The sequence below is a fragment of the Echinops telfairi genome, unplaced genomic scaffold (genome assembly GCF_000313985.2).
Source record: "Echinops telfairi isolate 266 unplaced genomic scaffold, ASM31398v2 ScPeMD7_6;HRSCAF=24_1, whole genome shotgun sequence".
In the NCBI taxonomy this organism is placed as follows: Eukaryota; Metazoa; Chordata; class Mammalia; order Afrosoricida; family Tenrecidae; genus Echinops; species Echinops telfairi.
Genome location: NW_022103903.1, coordinates 18,673,051 through 18,692,196, shown reverse-complemented (window position 1 = coordinate 18,692,196; position 19,146 = coordinate 18,673,051). Strand labels below are relative to the sequence as shown.

General features: G+C 37.9%; 1 protein-coding gene across 1 annotated transcript in view; it reads right to left on the bottom strand.

Annotated features, from left to right (window-relative positions):
• Window positions 1-19,146, bottom strand: part of EPHA6 (EPH receptor A6) — a 1,133,516-nt gene that overhangs the window by 138,358 nt on the left and 976,012 nt on the right. Inside the window, exon 15 of the mRNA XM_045286264.1 lies at window positions 13,929-14,138. Coding sequence (XP_045142199.1) covers window positions 13,929-14,138 — 210 coding nt within the window. The remainder of the gene's footprint in view (window positions 1-13,928; window positions 14,139-19,146) is intronic.

The following is a 19,146-nucleotide window of genomic DNA, read 5'->3' as shown; positions in this document are numbered from 1 at the left end:
GGACATGGCTTCCAATGGGAGCTTCTCATTTCTCATTCTTATTTTTCATTATATTACCAGTATTTATCACTCTTCGACATAATCGTGTTTGATTTACGTGCTCTATCACCTTTATTCCCACTACCCTTCAAATGGCAAGCCTCTTGAGAGAAGCATGTTTGTTAGAATATCTTTGGTGTCCATAAGAGTAGGCACTCAGTCGGGCAGTGTAAGATATGATAAAATAATAATTTATAAATTATGAAGTATTCATAAGGGAGGGGTGAATGGGGAGGGAGGGGGAAAAAGAGTAGGCACTCACTAAATACTTGTTACATGCAATCATTGATTTTGGTTAAAATTTAATATCCCTAGATATCAGCACTCTTATTTCCATTGTCCAACAAGGGTAATTATTGGCAATAATACGATTTATATTAAACCTCAAACTAACTAATTTTAGTCTCCTTTGATAATCTAGTTAGTTTGTATGACTCTGGCGATATTTTATTTAAATGACACCTTTTATTCTTTTCTGTTTATATTATCTATTAATATTGAGGTTTTTACATTTGTTTATTGCATTAGTTGGACTATCTAAAACTGTAATTCATAGAATCATAGACTACTCAACTCTCATGGGCTTAAGCAAGTACAGTCTTTAACTAAACATAAATTAAAAAATTGGGACAAGTGGTTTCTCCATTGATATAGAATCTCAATAATTTCATCATAGCTACAGATTACTTTGATTTTTAAAATTTAGTCATTCTTGGAACTTGGGTTTATCTCCTTAGGTTTATTGTTTTCTGATTGCAAGATGGCTATCCCAGTTTTGGAAACCATCTTCAAGGACATAAAAAAGGGCACAGTCAATATAGAAGCTTTCCACTTGAACATATGTGTAGTACGATTTAGGAAGAAAATTGACCAGAATCCCTCATTTCAATTCTGTTTATATTAAAATGACTAGCATACAGACTGTACTTGCCAAAGGACAATGATTTAAATATAAATTGCTTATAAGATGAGCCCATGAGTGGTGTAAACCTTTAACGAATCTGCTGAATCTTAGTGACCTTGTGTACAACAGACAAAACACTGCCTAATCCTGCACAAGCCTCCGATTCCTCAGAAAGTTGCAGCCACTGAATCAAACCATCTCATTAAGAGTCCTTTATTTTCATTGACCGAATACTGGATGTCCAAACATGATGTCCCCCATCAGGGACCGGTCCTTTCTGATAAGAAGGCTTTTCCACCCTTGTTTTTAAGAAGCCTTGTGGCTTTTTCCAAGATAGATTTGCTTGTTCTTTTGGCTCCTCCTGTGGCTAGGTGCTGCTGAATCTCTTCTGACAAATGCAAAGTCCTGCGTCATTCTCATCGTTTCTGTTACGTTTGACCCCATCACGGTGAGCCCTACTGTGTCAATCCGTCTTGTCAAGGTCTTCTTGTTCTTGGCTGCCTCTGTATTTTACCAAGTATGATGTTCTTTTCCAGGGACTGCAAAGTACATGTGAGGAAGTCTCGTCCATCTCTGTTTTTAAGAAGCATTCTGGCTGTACTTCTTCCAATATTTTTTTTTGGTCTTTTGGCAGTTATGCGAACTTTCGACATTCTCAGCCAGCAGTACAATTCCAATGCATTGATTCGTCTTTGGCTTTCCTTATTCAATGTCCAACTTTCACATGCACTCGAGGCAATTGAAACTACCATGGCTTGGCTCAGGTGCACTTTCGTTCTCAAAGTAACAATCCTGCTTTTCAACACTTTAAAAAGGTCTTGTGCAGCAAATTCACCCAATGCAATGCATCATTTGATATCTCCAATGCTGCTTCCATTAGCATTGATTGTGAATTCAAGCAAGATGACATTCTTGACCCCTGACATCTTTTTGCCATTTAAGATGTCACCTACTGATCCAGTGGTGAGGACTCTGTAGGCTGCAATCCTTGATCTTTATCAGCAAGTGTTTGAAGTCCCCTTCACTTTCAGAAAGCAAGGCTGTGTCATCTGCATATTGCAGGTTGTTAATGAATCTTCCTCCAATTTTTCCTCATGTAGTTCCATCTCTTGGCTTATGTGCTCAGTATACAGATTGAATAAGTGTGATAAAAGGATAGAATACAACCCTGAACTTAAAAAAAAGATTGAAACCATGCAGTGGCCCATTGCTCTGCTAGAATTATTTTCCCAAATGGTTTGTGATCCACACAATCAAATGGATTGGCATAATCAATAAGATTCGAACAAACAGTTTTCTGGCATTTCTGTTTCAACCAAGACCCACCTGCCATCAGTAATGGCACAGCTAATTCTATGTCCTCTTCTGAATCCACCTTTACTTTCTGGCAGTCTTTGTCCGCGATATTCAGCAGCAACAATTCTAGAATTCTCTTCACCAAAATGTTACTGACATGTGATATGAATGCCATTGTTTTGTAATCTCTGCAATCGGTTGGATCATCTTTCCTTAGAATGGGCATCCGTACAGCTCTCTTCCGGTCAGTTGGACGGGAAGCCATCTTCCGTAGTTGTAAGCACCTTCATAGAAGACTGAGCACCTTCAGCATTCCCTCTCTGCTGGGAAATCTCAATTGGTCTATTCTGTCCATCGCTGGAGTTTTCCTTCTCCTTTTTTGCCAATATCTTCAGTGTAGCTTAGGTGTCTTCTTTCAGCATCATTGATTTTTTATCAGATACTACCTCCTGAAATGGTTAAATATTGACCCATTCTTTTTGATACAGGGACTGAATCTTCTTTCCTTCTTTTGATTATGTTTACAGAGTTAGTATTGTGCCCGTGGAGTCTGCCTATATTTCAACTTGAGGTTTGGATGTTTCCCCCAGTCTTCTTCAGCTTGAGAAATGCCCCAAATCCGCTATTCCAAATCCTCAGGAGCACAATGATAGTCTCACACATGTGGGTTGGCATTGGGAGGAATCCGCTGGAAGGCTGGTTTAGCTGATAAAAACCCAAATTTATTTTCTGGATCTGGACTTATGGAAAGCATACACATTTCAAGATTTTATCAGCGAAAGAGAAATGTTATGGGAAGGCATTTAAAAGAGTTTACCAACAAACATAAATAACTGACATTTCCCCCTCAATTTATTTGCCAGTGGTAAAAGGCTCTTTATGCAGAAAACAAAAACAAGAACAAAAATCCTCCAAGAGTAAGCTTTTCTGTAAAGTTTTCACCTGATTTATCCTGTATTTATTATGTTTTCTTTCCAGCATTTTATTGTCATGGGAGAAAAGCCTTCTTTCAACACCAGAGATTAAAATAGCAATTAAGCATTAGCAATGACTTAATTTCCTCAGGAGCGACCTGTGAAGCTCTGGGCCTAAAGTCACAGCATTGTGTACATCTGGTTTCTTTGTCTTTTTTTCTCAGAATAGGAGCCCATGAGCACAACACTCTATTTGCTGGACGTTTGCTGACTGATCTTTGCAGTTAATCAATTTAATCAGGGTTTGTTCCCAAACCATTTGTAGCAGGGTGAGTGACTCTGAATTAGACAGTGGTGAATGTTGTTAGCACCAAAACAAACAGGGCTTGGTATTTCCTGTGATTTCCGGTGAATTGATGTGAATGTCAAACATCTGGAGAATTTGACTGGCATTTGATTATGATTCATTAATTAGAAATTAGGCTAATCAACTGGATGTATTTCAGATGCTTTTAGGTATTAAACTATTATGCATTCTGTGATTTCATGAACCATTTTTCTTACATCTTATCCAAGATGTTGGCATCATTTTGTGCTCAAAGCATTTGTTAGGATGTTTTGAATGAACTTCAAACAGTGTTTGCTGCTCTGCTTATGAATATCCTGACCCATTCTTGCAAGGGCTTCTGTATTTATTACATTTACTGTTCCTTTTGAACATTTTTCATCTCTTTGCAATATGTTAAGGATTATTTTAGGTTTACTTATTTCATGAGATTTGAGTAACAGTGATAAAAGAAAAGACATTCATGCAACATTACTGAAGATAATAATCCTATAATTCCAATTACATTTTACATTTTTTCTTATTGATTTTTATTATTAACAATTAATTATGCTACCATAAATTATCATATTATTCTATGTGCTGGTAAATCTTCAAATTTAAAAGATAAATTTCCTGTTATCTAGGGCACTAAAATATTTAAGGGGTATGCCTTACTTTAGGAAGAAACAAAACAAGTCACACACAAAACCTTGAGTACTTAATATAGAGTTGGAATTTATCCAGGTCTCTAGCCTTCTTTAAAACTCTCTCAGACTTAAGTATTTAGGGCTGGTTTCTTTATGTAAAAAATAAAAATATAAAAAGATGTTTATACAGTGTTTATATTTAAGGAGGATGGTTTTACATAACCTTGCACGAATGAAAGATGGAGACTTTCACAAAGCACAGTTTGGCTTCCCAAAGGTACATACAATTTTGAAATAGATCAATTTCCCTATCTGTACTATTATGGATAAAGTCATTGTCATCAAGTCCATTCTGACTCATACAGACCCTACATAGGGTTTTTGAGGCTGTATAATTTTATGGGAGCAGGCAACCTCATCTTCCTCCTTTCTGGTGGCTGATGGGTTTGAACAGCTGAACTTGAGGCTAGCAGCCCAATACTTACTCCAAAGAGCCACTCCAATATTACTGATAGAGCTATTTCTTTGTTCAGCACTTCTGTACTCTGTATGATAATCATCAAATCCCCCCCCCCTTTTTTTTTTTTTACTATAAAGGGGTCATCTGTCATTACCCTAAACCATTCTTTCTGAAGCTTCAGAGATAAAGACTTGTTACAGGGTGATTCTGTAGATATCACATCCATTTGGTGTTGTTATTATTAAGTCCCATTTTTGCCACATGCTCAAGATTTGGCTTTGTTATATCACCCAAATAATACATCACATTGAAGGGATACCTGAGCATGGATTTTTGTGCCTTCTCATGGAACATCCCAGACAAGAGTCTTTATGGATTTTGGACTCTCAGTCTGTCATCTAGTTTGTGAATGTAACATTCACCTCTCAAACAGTCTGTAGGGAAGATTCTTTTTTGCCCCTAGTTCTTTTTAAAATTTCTATTCTAAATTAGATGCTGGTTCACAGAACTGCTCAGTTTTCCAATCAACAAGTTATACAAATTTAATTTCATGCCATTAATTACCATTATACAAGTAATAGCACTTATCCCATGATCAGATATTCTTCTTAGAAACTAATATAGCAAACACTTGATAATTCAAATATACTTTTTCTCTCTTTAAAGTAATATTTTTCTCTTCAGCTAATTATAATGGCCAATGCATTTCTCTGATCTCATTAACTTCTATCACAGTATCTGTTGAGTGAGAACTGTTTTTGTCTGAGGAAGGTTATGGTTTACTTCACCAACTGACTGGAAGAGATCCATATTTGTGCCCACTCCAGAGAAAGATGACCCAACAGAACGCTCCAACTATATAACGATATCATTGATATTGCAACATCGGTATAATTTGCTTAAGATCATCCAACAATGGTTACAGCAGTATATTAACAGATTCAGGCCAGATTCAGAAGATGAGGTGGAACAAGGGATATCATTGCTGCTGTCAGATGGATCTTGGCTCAAAGCAGATAATACCAGAAAGATGTTGACTTGTGTTTCATTGACTGTGCCCAGGACCATGACTCCATCCTTAGTGTTTTCTTACCTTGGCATGGGCTAACCTGTTAACTTCCCACCTTCCCTAAAGAGTTGTGAATTTTGTCTGTGTGTTCTGTTTGGGCACAGATTACTGAGCTCAGCAGAAAAGCAGAATGCCACTGGAGGAATGGTGCAGGCACGTCTGGCCTCTGCCTCACGGCAATAGCCCTTGAGCTGGTGAGAAGTTGGATACTCACTCTCCCTACTTCAGTTAGAAGAGGTTGAATGTGTCTACTCGCCTGTTTTGCAAGTCTCTATAAAATATATTTGAATTTGTAGTCTTTATTCTCTTAGAATATTACTTCTATTTATTCTGGGATGCATTTTTTTTGTGTGTGTGTGTGTGTGGAGGGGGTGTAGCGGGGCAGTTGATTTCAGTCTTTTATCTAAGAAACTACAGGCCCTGAGGGAGCAGTGTTTAAGTTGCTGGCTTCTTGTGGAGAGGTGAGAGGTGAGAGAGGGAGAACATGTGAAATTCTGATTTTATGACGATTACAGCCTGGAAAACCCTATGGGAAACTTCTACCTTTTCTTACAGAGCTGCTCTGAATTAGATCTGACTTGGTGGCAATGGGTTTATCTGAGGGTCTTTCTTTATGTTCAAAGCTGTCCCACACTCCATCTGAAGCTTGGCTAAACCTTAAGGAACAATTGAAGTAAGATCCATTTCTTTAGTTTTGCTCTGATTCCACTTGGGGGGATGCATTTCACCACATATTGCATTTTACTGAGGTGTCACCCCTACCACTAGTGACTTAAATAGTGAATCCTGTGGTAGGATTTCAAAGGATGAAGTTTTATTCTTCCAAATCCAAGAAATCCGAAATATTTCTCAGTACAAAGTCTCTCATTCACTGCATTAGAGACTACATGATTTTAGCTGAAAGCCTTTTAAAACCTGTTCGCACAGAATAGATTTTTATATAGCAACTTTCTATTTAAAAGAGACAAAAATGAGCAAAATTCAGAAAGTTTTATTAAAAGTTAAGGAAGATCTCTAGTTAAATCACAATTAATCAGGCTAAGTTATAATGATTAAAGGCAGATTAATGAGTAATTGAAAATAATTTAGTTATTTTTAATGAAAATATTTACACTTAAAATTTGTCATATATAAATAAATATTTAGACATTCACTTTAAAAATAATCCAAGTTGTAAAAATATGAATTTGGTGAAGGTGAAAGATTGCTTAGATCTTTCCTCAACTTACGAATACACCTGTAAATATGGTGCCCTCATTTTCCTCCAATGTTTGCTATAATTACCTCCTTGTTGAGTATTGACCATTTTTTCTTAGACTGATATTAGATTTGACATTTCTCATATCTTATAGAATAGGGTTGGTTAAGAGTTTGAGCTTAAAAAGGGTTATTTGAATGCAAAATAAATAGAATTAAGATGTTAATTAACTGTGATTATATAAGTTACGTTGTCAATAGAGGGTTGCTAGGATTCGATCAAAATGTACTGATAAGTAATTGCTTCCACCTGGCAGAGAAAAAAATGCGAGATTTCTCATGGATAACACTTTTTATGAATAACACAACATAAAGGCAATTCAAGGTCAGCATCAAGGAGTCAGGATTTTTAGCAGCTATTGCTGTACACGTGTCTACCATTTTGCATTGGTCTTTAAAACACAAGGAATGAAAAACTCAAGTTGACTGCAATTGAGCCGACTCATGGTGACCTTATAGGATGAGACACCTGTTTCTGAGTCTTTACATCTTTACAGGAGTAGATAGTCCATCTTTCTCCTGAGAAACGGCTGATGGGTTCAAGTCACTGAATTTGTGGATAGCAGTGCCATGCATAACCCACTAAGTCACTAGCGCTCCTTAAGAAATGAAGTTGCTCATAATTATTAGAACCTTACTGTAATTAAATTTTAAATTAAACTCATGTCTTAATTCAGATGAGTGGGAACCATAGTATAACTTTTAGTATTCATTGTAGAGTAATAGAACATCATTTATACAACAGAGAGCCTGGAGGTTCCTTGTTTTCAGTGTGTTTAAGGCTGAGTTGTTTCATGATTTAAGAGTCCTTCCTTGGAAGCCAGTTGTAAAAGAGTTGTCCATGTAATTATGTGTCAGATTCAGATAAAGAGTGATTTCCTTTTTTTAAAAATTTTTATTGGGGACTCTTACATCTCTTATCACAATCCATACATTCCTCTAGTGTGTCAAGCTCATATGCCGCCATCGTCATTTTCAAAGCATTCTCTTCCCACTTGAGCCCCTGATATCAGCTCCCCATTTCTTCCCCCTTCCTCCCCTGCCAACCTTCCCTCATGAACCCTTGATAAGTTATAGATTATTATTTCAATATCTTATATCGTCCTCTGTTGCCCCTCATCCACTTTTCCGTTATTCGTCCCCCTGGGAGGGGGTTCTAGTTTGATCCTTGTGATCGATTCCCGCCTTGTCCCCTCACCTTCCCCTAATCCTCCTGGTATCTCTACTCTCATTGTTGGCCCTGAGGGATTTATCTATCCTGAATCCACTGTGTTGCAGGCTCTTATCTGTAGCAGTGTGGATGCTCTGGTCTAATCCGACTTGTAAGGTAGAATTGAGGTCATGATAGTGGGGGGAAGGAAGCACCAAAGAACTAGAGGAAAGTTGTGTGTTTCATTGGTGCTATACTGCACGCTGACTGGCTCATCTCTTCCCTGTGACCCCTTTGTGAAGGGCTGCCCAATTGTCTACAGATGAGCATTGGGTCTCCATCCATGCCCCCGCCCCTCACCCCGTCATTCACCTTGGGTATGGTTTAAGTGATTTCTTAACAACAAAATGATAACCTGGCAGGATGCCATGTAACCGATGACAACAGCCCACAGTGTCAGTACATTTTATGTAGCTTAACTTAGCCATATATCACTTGATATATGTGTTGTGTGGTGCAGTTTATAATCAATCTCCAGTCTCCCACTCCAAAGGTCTGGTAAGCTCTTCGTAGAACTGGCTCCTAAAAAGAAGACCTCTTTTCTTCATCTAGATCATAGCTTCTCAACCTTATTTAATTAACCTACCATCCCCTTTTCAGAAAAACAAAACAAAAACTCTGCCTTCCCGGCTATTAAAATTTTTTGCACTATAGCTCGTGATCCAGGGTTCCCAGGATTTCAGCCCCCAGGATTGTTTAAGGGCATTCTAGTATTTAAGTACACTTTGGGAAACAATGGTTCAGATAGTATTTTTGTGAGTTTTCTACCTTTTACCCTTATTTTACAATGTACATTTTTAATTTTCTTGCTTTGATCAGTTCTTAAGGCATGCAAGATCGTATCTGGTAGAAGTTCCTCAAAGCATTTCCAAAAAAAAAAAAAAAAAAATCCTCTGTTATTGGCGTTGTATTTCCTGTTGTATCACCCATTCCTGGTGTCTTCCCACTTGGGACTTGCATTATTCTGTGCCACAGTTGTTTTCTCTCAGTCCTGTCGCTCTGTTCCTATCTGTTCTCAATAATCTGCGTGTTTTTGGTTATTGGCCATCTAGTGTTTATGCTCTATTATTATGGTAGCTACATAATAAACTGTGCTAAGTACATACTAAATGAGTAGTAGTAGTCTTAACACAGGATGTGCTAAACCTTCTTAAATTGTAGGGGGGAAAGTAGGATGTGTACTCACATATAGTTGTAAGTTTCATCCATCATTTTCTTTAAGGCAATTTATAAGGTAAATAGCATATTCTTATGCAGTACATGTCTATGAAATCTAAATAGAATTTAAAGATACACTCCTTGTTGGCAGACTACTCTCTTTTGCATCTCTCCTGGTCGGCCGCTCTAATTTAAATGTTCATTTTGCTCCTGAGCCACGTCCTGAACAGTGTCATGCCCGGGACCTGGTTCATCCTGTCACCCCATCTTTCCAGCCTGTCTTTTTTTAAACCAAATTTTTGGACTGCTCTTACTATGATATCTCGATCTCTAAATTGGCTAAGTCATCTGAATGAAAAAAATGTCTATTTTCTTAACTAGGTTGATTATGAAGGTAAATGGTTTGCAATTAGCTATAAAACTAAGAGTTGATGCTTTGAACACATCCCGTGCTATGTAAGAAAGACCTGGCAACATGCTTCCACCAAGATTATACATGCAAAAGTACTGCCCTCCTCTTCACCCCAAAGTCACATCAACTCTGTAGAACAGCTTAGAACTGCCTCCCAGGGTTTCCCAAAGCTCTAACACTCATGATAATTCATATCCAATTAGTTACGAAGTCTTAGAAATTGTAGATTCCAAATGATTTTCAGTCCTTTCTTTCTCAATTCCACTGTCATCTTGTTGCTAGGTACTCTAGAGTCGGTTCTAACCCATAGTGAGCCTATGCACAACAGAGTGAACCACTGCATGGTCTTGTGCCATCCCCACCATGGTTTCTGTTTGAGCGGATTATTGCAGCCGTGGTGTCAGCCCACCTCTTTGAGGGCCCTCCTCTCTTTTGCTGCCCCTTGGCTTTACCAAGCATGATATCCTTCTCTAGGGATTGGCCTCTCCTGACAATATGCCCGATGTGTGTATGCTGAAGTCTTGCCATCCTTGCCCCTCAGGAGTACTCTGGCCGTACTTCTTCCATTGTCATAGCCCATATGTAAGCCATATCGACTTCCTGGTCTCTACTCCGTTGGGAGACTTTCTGGTAAACCATCCTGAGTTGGGAGATTTTTAGATTGACGATCTAAAGGTGTCTGATTCAATTCTAGTTTCAGCAGCTGTTCAGAAGCCCCGTGTGTTGTAAGATAAGAGCTGGACCGATAATTGTAAGATCAGTAATTTGGTGCCACCAGCTTCTCAGCAGGAGAGAGTTCAGTGTATCTGCTTCAGAGATTTACAGTCTTAGAAAATGAATATAGGGCTGCTGTGAGTCACTGGATAAAGAAAACCACAGAAAAATAGATTCATTTGAATTGCTGTGCTGAAGAAGAGTATCGAAAGAACTATGGACTGCTCAAAGGACAAACAGATGTGAATTGGAAGAAGTCAAGCCAGAGCGCTCCTCAGAGGCCAGGATGGCCAGATGTCATCTCTCGTACATTGAACATGTCAGCAGAAACAGGTTCCTTGAGAAAGACGATATGTTTGGTAAAGAGGAGGGGCACAACAAAGAGTAAAGCTCTCAAAGAGATGGATTGACATGGTGGCTGCATTAATGGGCTCAAGCATAAGAACAATTGTGAGGATGGAGCAGGACCATGTAGTGTTTGCTTGTGTTGTGCATAGAGGCAATATGGGTCAGAGCCAACGTGATGGCAACTAACCACAACACCACATGTCAGAATCAACTCAATGACAGCTTTCTTTGGGGCGGGGGTGAGGTGGGATGGAGGAATCTTCCTGCTATTAATTCTTCTACTCTTCAATTCATCTTCCATATTCAAATCAATAATATCTCCTAAAATATGGCCTGTTTTATGGCCCATTTAAATGAATAAAATGCCTGGTCCTTTATTATTCTGGAAAACCCTTCAAATGTCTTGAAGTGCCGATTAAGTAACCTTAACTTTATTTCTAAGCAACATGTTGCACCATGGCCCTTCATCTGCATTCCAAAAGGTTCCCCTTTCCGTAAACATGCCAGTCATTTCCCGGCATTTACATGTCTTTTCTATTTCTTAGACTTGGAATAGTGTTCCATGAGCTGTCTAAGTAATGAAACATTTTAAGGCACAGTACAGAGTTTGTGTATGCTGAGAAGTCTTTTCCAACGTGAATTCTTGCCTTCTCTGTGAAGGAGGCAAGTTTGATTCCCACATGGGACATCTCCTGTGACACCCCCACTCATCTGCCAGGGGAATCTGTGATAGGAAACAGATTTTAGTGAAGCTTCTAGATGGGATGGGAGAGCTAGAAAGGCCTGTCAAGATGGTGGTTATTTTTTATATTGTTTTTCTTATATATCTTATATATTTTCTTATATATATTGTATTTTATTGTACATAATGTATTTTATAAACCTTATAGTTTATAATTGTTATAAAAGAGAACACTTTTAAATGCCATTTTCAGGAATTAGAAAAAGCCTAATAAAAAATCTACATACTATGCAGTGTTCCATGGCTTCAAAATGATTTCAGTGTATACATGTACATTTGTAAACACAAAGGAGAAGAAAATGACAGTCTTAAATACAAAAATAATGATGGCATTTTAAAATTAGAAATAGGAATGGACCATCCTGCTTTTTGTATAATGCACAGTGTTTTCCAATGTGATAGACTTTTATTTTTATAAAATTCTCTCTTCAATTAAAAGAGCAGTGGATACTGCTATCCTATACGTCAGGCTCTAAAAATTAATCTGTTTTCCTTCAAACAGTGTTGTTTTTTTTGAGAAATCAGTGAAAATACCACTGGTAAATTAATGTAGACCATTTCTACATAAGAAACACGTGAAGGGCATAAAATACAAGGATAAGTAAAAAAGTACGGGTATCGGATTCCAGTTTATACACGCACAGGCTTCAGTCAAAGAAAATGTATTTCAACATGTCTCTACAGATCCAGTAGATGATTGCAAATAAGTTCTCTCAGCAATATGCTTGTAATATCATTAGAATATTGTTATTTATAGTATATTCCTATATGTATTCATTCCATGGAAACAATCACTTCCAAGGGGAATTCCTTAGGCAGCTAGATACAAGGCAGAGAGGTCAGCTTCAAAGATTATGGTGACCGTGTTTTATAAATCCAAAGCAGCAATTTTGATGAATTTTCTCAAAGGACACTAGGCAACTACAGGGGCTTATTATGAAGAGTTTTTAAGACAATAGAGAAAATAATTGCCAAGAAAAGGCCAGTAGCATTATTTTTTTTTGTCACCTGCTTCTTCTTTGAGGGTGGCTGAGAACGTCCTACAGGACTCTGACTGGGCAGCCTTCCCCAGCCACCCTACAACCGGATCTTGCCCTGTCGGATTTCTATTTGTTCCCCAAATTCAAAGCACACGATTTGAGTCCTTTAAGGATGCCCCAAACTACTGTTTTCATGTGGTCTTAATCAAATAATTCAGACTTCTTTGGGGAAGATTATCCAAATCCAAATCCACTCCCATTGAGTCAGTTCTCATTCACAGAGACCAGGGTTGGGGGCTGTAAATCTTTACAAGAGCAGATTGCTTCATTCCCGCCGCCGACCCCCTCCCCCAACTGAGTGACTATTGGTTTAGCCAATACCACCACCTGGCTCCTTTTGGGGAGAAATAGAGAAACAACACTTTCTGAAGTGTATACATCTAGATGGAGGCTATGTTGCAAAACCACAGCTTCATATTTTGATATTTTATTTAATAAAGTTTTTTGATTTTTTAGCAATGGTTTTTGATTTCTCATTACTTTCAAAGTATTACCATTTCATTCATCCTAGAGTAAATGAACACAGGGAAGTTTCAAAACACCTCAAAAAATTGAAATGAAAGGAAACAATGTTTTTGTCTCTTAAAGTAATGTGTAAGGTTAAAAGCAGAGAAGAGAATAAAAACATCTTGAATCCTTTTTTGTACTTTTTTTTCCATTGCAGCCATCAAATAGATCAATTGTGAAGGTTTTGTTAACAAATATCACAATGTAGTATAATTTTACAAATGAATAGTTTTCAGATGGGTTAATAGAAGCTTTCAGATTGAATTTATCAAAATAATAAGTAAAGAAATCAATGGAATGAATTGGTTTGGGGCACTCAGAAATATTTGAACTATTCAAGAGTCAAGCTGAGATCATGTGCAGTTTATAGTTTGATTTACAAACTTTAATCTTTTATTCTTTGCTATACATTTCTCCAAATCTTATTTAGAAAAAGCTTTCCAGTGTGTTTAAAAATCTCCAGAAGCATTTATCATGTTCATTTGAAAATATGAATATTCAAATCATTTCATAACCTTAACTGTGAGCATAACAGGTCATTTCCTGTCCACTGATACTCAGCACTGATTTAGCATGGATTGTCTGGTTGGCTTACTCAGTACTTCATTTAAAGAATTAATTACTGAAGTATTGAAAAGACATCAGGCTACGGCTGATTTATTGTAAAGGGAATCATAACATGGACTTGAAGTCATGATGCAATGAAAGAATAGTAAAAATTAGAATTTTTGTAACAGATACTTAGATAAAGTGAACATGTCTTAGTGAAATAATGATGTCCAATTAGGAGACTGATGCTAGATCAGGAATCAAAAACATAATTAATCACATTAGAAATAATGAAAGTACAACAACGATATTCGAGGAAGACATGAAAACTTACAGTTGTTGTATAAGCAGCTTCCGGATCATCTTCCAGCACTCGGGAGAGCCCGAAATCAGAAACTTTGCACACGAGATTGCTGTTGACCAATATATTCCGAGCCGCTAGATCTCGGTGAACATAACCCATATCAGAAAGGTACTTCATCCCGGATGCGATGCCTCGGAGCATACCAACCAACTGGATGACTGTGAAATGGCCATCATGTTTCTGCAAGAGAATCATTATTGTTTACACCGATTGATTGTGCTGTATTCGGTTTTAGTGTATTCATATGTGTGCTTTCATGTAGAAGCTACACAATTAGCTGCTTACCAAACTGCAGGCAGTTCGAGTCTGCTGAAAGTACCTTGGAAGAACGATCTAGAGATCTACATCTCTAGTCTTCCACTGCCATTGAGTTGGCTCCAATTTATAATGACCTCATGTATAACAGCAAGGATAATTAGCCATTGAAAACCCTATCAGTTCATTTCAAATGCATCTGGGGTGTCTTGGGTTGTTATTGACTCAATGGCAACTTAAAACAATTATTAACAATGTATGTGTCTATGTAGTATTAAGTAAAACCTTTGAGCCTATTCTGCTGTATTCCATGAAGGGAATTATCAAGTTTGCAGACCCTTGGCAAAGTGAAAGAAAGTAACCAAAAAAAAACAACACACAACATATTTTGAAAATCTTAAAGGCAATAATATGAAAGGGATTAAAGTTAAATAAGATAAGAACAAAGACCATCAAGAAAATAGAATCCACTTTTTATAATTATGAGCACTGAACCTGCCATACATGAGTGTAGACTGCTTGTTTAGTATTTAATGAGAAATGCAGTGGAAAAAATAGATTAGTCCAGTTTACTCACAGGGTGGGGAGTCGGGGGGGCGGGGAAGGGTGGGAAGTGATTGGATGGAGAAGAAACAAGTTTAGGGAAGAAAAAGAGTAAAGAAAAACAAAACAAAACCTAAACCAAATAAACAGAAAATAATTAGCTCCTCTCATTCTTCCATTATATATTGATCAAACGGAAAGGACGTTGTTGACAGGTACTTGAAAAGGGACTATAATGACGATCTAGGCTATTTTGCTGTGAACATTGAATGAAATGACATGACTAGGGCTCCTGGAACAGTGACTGACATATAGGAGCCTTTTCCATCATATTCTCTTAACTTTAACTTAAAAAAGAACATTAGTTGACCCTTGAACAACGCAGAGGTATGGGGCAGCAATTCTCTGCACAGATGAAAATTTAGGTTTGTCTTTTGACAAAACTTAATTACTAATAGCCTTACCTATAACATAAATTATCAATTAGCACTATGAGATAGTTAAGGTTTATTGTGCCAACCTGGCTGATAAACACATGTGGGACTAATTGAAGGGCTGAGAGATAAGTGGCTTGGTGAGCCTCACCTTGCTAGTTCTTGGGTCTCTTGCTTTCTGATGGTTGGACCAGGGTGTAGCTGCCTTAATCAGTTCCCTGCTTCATCTGGCAAGGCTCACTTCCTGCAAGACATCCCTGAGGAGAAGCCGCATGGACCTACCCTTATGCAGCCCTGGGTGCTGGAGCAGCCGTGTGGAGAACCCTGCCAGTATTGAGATGCTTACACACTCACTGATTTGACTTTCCTCCTGCAGTCAGTGTCATTGCGTGTGTTTTGTGAGATTGAGGAGTACTTTGTAAATTGGTGTTGGACATAAGGGTTAATGTTGGGCTTATGGGCTTGGACAGCACTGGGTTGGGATGCATTCTTAATGTACACTTACCCTTTATATACAACTCTCTCATATACATATGAGTTTCTGTGGATTTGTTTCTCTAGTCGACCCAGACTAACACAGTGTATTTTGTATTTTATTATAATATGTATTGCACTCACTTAAAAGCTGTATTCACCCTATGAGATCAAAAGATATTTCACAAAAAGTGTAAGGTTTTAACTCCTCGTGGAGTTGTTGCATTGATAGCTTTTCTAACTTCCTTTTCTTCTTTGACAGTGATCTTTATCCTGAATTAATTTATCTTGAAATGGCAGGCAATTGCAGTTGATGGCCTCAAACTATGGTACTGGCCCCGCAAGTCCACATCTATTGGCAATATCAGAGTTTTCTCTGCTTCTCGGGAGCACTTTTGGGGTCACTGGAGGCACATGCTCTCAGGCCCAGGGTTTCACTGAAGACCCAGAGAGTTACACTGAACATGAGGAAAAATCTGTGAGAATCACAGAGGTCTATTTTTACTATAATGTGCAACTTGCTGGAAGGACTAACTGCTCAGGTGGAGACAATTAGAATTATATACATATTTAAGTGGACCTGTACAATTAGTTAAAACTCATGTTGTTTAAGGAGTAATAACTCATGTTGTTTAAGGAGTAATAATATTTAAGTGGACCTGTACAATTAGTTAAAACTCATGTTGTTTAAGGAGTAATAATATTTTTAAAGGAAAAATCCAATTCCTCCATCAAGAAGACCAAATAGTATCCTCAAGATTAGAGAAAACATATTAAATCATAAACGTAATGCATATCATACTATGTAATTATTTGAATACTGTCTTTAAGGGAGTCAGAAGCTCTGGTGGCATCGTGGTTACTTATGGGCTGTGATCCACAAGCTCAGCAGTGGGGCAGCTCTGAGTTGGCACCGACTTCATGGTAGTGAGTTTGAAGTTTTTAGTTTTTAATACAGCCATACACTAACATGAAAAAAAACCCTCAAGTTGTTTTTACACATCAGGTTAACATTTGTTTATGAATGTTATTAAAAATAGTAAATATACATATAGTCCTGTACAACACAGAGTGAACCCTATTCTAAACGACTGCCTTTAGTTAATCACTATTATTGTTAGGTGCCATTGAGTGAACCCTGCCTCATAGCAACTCAAGTGTAAGAGAATGCCCATTCCTCTCAATCAGTGCTATGTTTATCACAGTCACAGTCACCGTGTCAACACATCTCATTCAGCGTCTCGTTTCCTCTACTGACACTCTACCACATCTGATGCCCTTCGTCAAGAACTTGTCTCTGGTGATAACCTCTTTAAATAGTGGAGATCCTGGCTTGGGAGTAGCATTTCAACTGTATTTCCTCTGGAACAGATTTATTTATTTATTTTTTCTGTTAGTTCACGGCATCTGCAACATTTTAGGCAAAACAACAATTTGACTATATCACTTCTTCTGTAGTCTTTCTTTTATAATGTTCAACTTTCACATGCACATAAAGTGTGAAAATATCATGGCTTGGGTCAGACACTCTTAAATAAAGATATATCTGTGCTTTTTAACACTATAGAGGGGTCTTTTATAACAGATTTGCCATGATATGTTGTGCCATAACATGGCAGCTGCTTCCACGGGTGTTGATTTTTAATCCCAGAAGAACAGAAGAATGAGATCCTGAGCCACTTCAACTCCTTCACCATTTATCATGATGTTGTTTACCAGTTGTGAGGATATTTAACTTTTTATATTCAAATGTAACCTATTTTGCACACTGTAGTCTGTTACTTACATGAGGAAGTGCTTCCTTTATAATAATAATTTATCAATAATGACACAAAAATTAAAACTGTTGTGCCATACAAATGCAAAATGGTAACAGGCAAGTCAGGGAAAGCACACATATAGGAAGTCTATATCCCGAACAATTTTTCTATACACTTAAAAGTGCTCTATACAATAAAAACAACGATAGAAACATTGCTGTTAATTTATTTCAACTCATAGGTATATTGAAGGATAGAGTAAAATTGTCCCTTTGGGTTTTCTAAGGCTGCAAATCTGTATGGAAACAGATTGTCACACTTTTTTTCTCACTGAGTGGGTACTGGGTTCAAACTGCCATCTTTTGTTTCGTAGTCAAGCACCTATTCAGGGTTCCCACAATAAAGTATATTAAATGAACAAATAAAAAAAGATCTAGTAAGAAAGAGGATTATATTACCTTAACTAGTAGAGTCAAAACAATAATTTCTTAAAATGTTGCTGTTATAGACATATCTCAAATGAGAATAATACCTCTAGGGAGATCCACACAACTTTGAATTGTTCAATTAAGAACAAAAGGGCAGCATTTCCCCAAGGACAGTGTTGAGAGGAGCCAGGTAAGGGCTTTGGAATGGAAACCGCAAACACAGAGAGGACATGGGTAAGTGATGGCCTGTTGAGGGGATTGCAATGAGTGAGATGAAACAAAACATGTATGAATTGTCGATAGCAACACTGATGATCTGCTCTGTAAATCTGCACTTAACACACACGCATGGAAACAAAAGAGAGAAACTATCTGACATGGTGCACTGGAGGTTACACGTACCACTAAAAGCATTCTCCTTCAAAGTTAAGCTAACAAGATGCCCTTGAGTGGATCTCTAGCCCCGGCAACCCCGTGTGTCTCCACTTAGGACTGTGTTCCACAGGGTTCAAGTGACTTGCTTTTCAGAAGCAGACAGCCACAGCTTTATTCTGAGGGGACTCTGGATGGATTTGCACTTCCAGCCATCCAGTTGGTAGCTAAGTGCTTATCCATTTGCACCACCCATGGAAAGCATATTCAGAGACATTTGAAACTGGGCTTGCCCAAAGAAATACACACTGTTAGTTTCCAGTCTGTTTTTGAGGGTCAGAATCAGAAAAGAATAGAATCTTAGATGGCGTTCTTTAATTTTTAATGAATACTTTCTGTACCTAATTCTTGAAAACTGGTTTCTTCCAAGTTGGGACTTCTGTCCTGTGTCTTTGGCTACATGCTGTGATTTTACATATGGGCAAACAGAATCTCGCTGCAGTGTCCTTTGAGACTTTGTAAAACAAATGATTGCTGCTTTATTTCCTTTCTGTTCTCTTACCAGCTCATAATAAACTACATTTGGTTAATAACTTTAAAAAAGCAGTTTCTATCTCCGCAGGTCTGTCTAAATAAAATAGACTGGATGAACAATCTGGAGGGGGAAACAATGGGACCGACAGTTCTGGGGGGGACATGGGAGAATGGGATGTGGGGGGAAAGGTAGTGGTGTTAACAAACCAAGGGACAAGGGAACAACAAGTGATCCAAATCGGTGGTGATGAGGTTGTGGGAGGCCTGGTAGGGCGGGATTGAGGGTAACGTAACCAAGAGGAATTACTTAAACCCAAATGAAGACTGAGCATGATAGTGGGACAAGAGGAAAGTCAAAGGAAATAGAGGAAAGAGCTAGGAGGCAAAG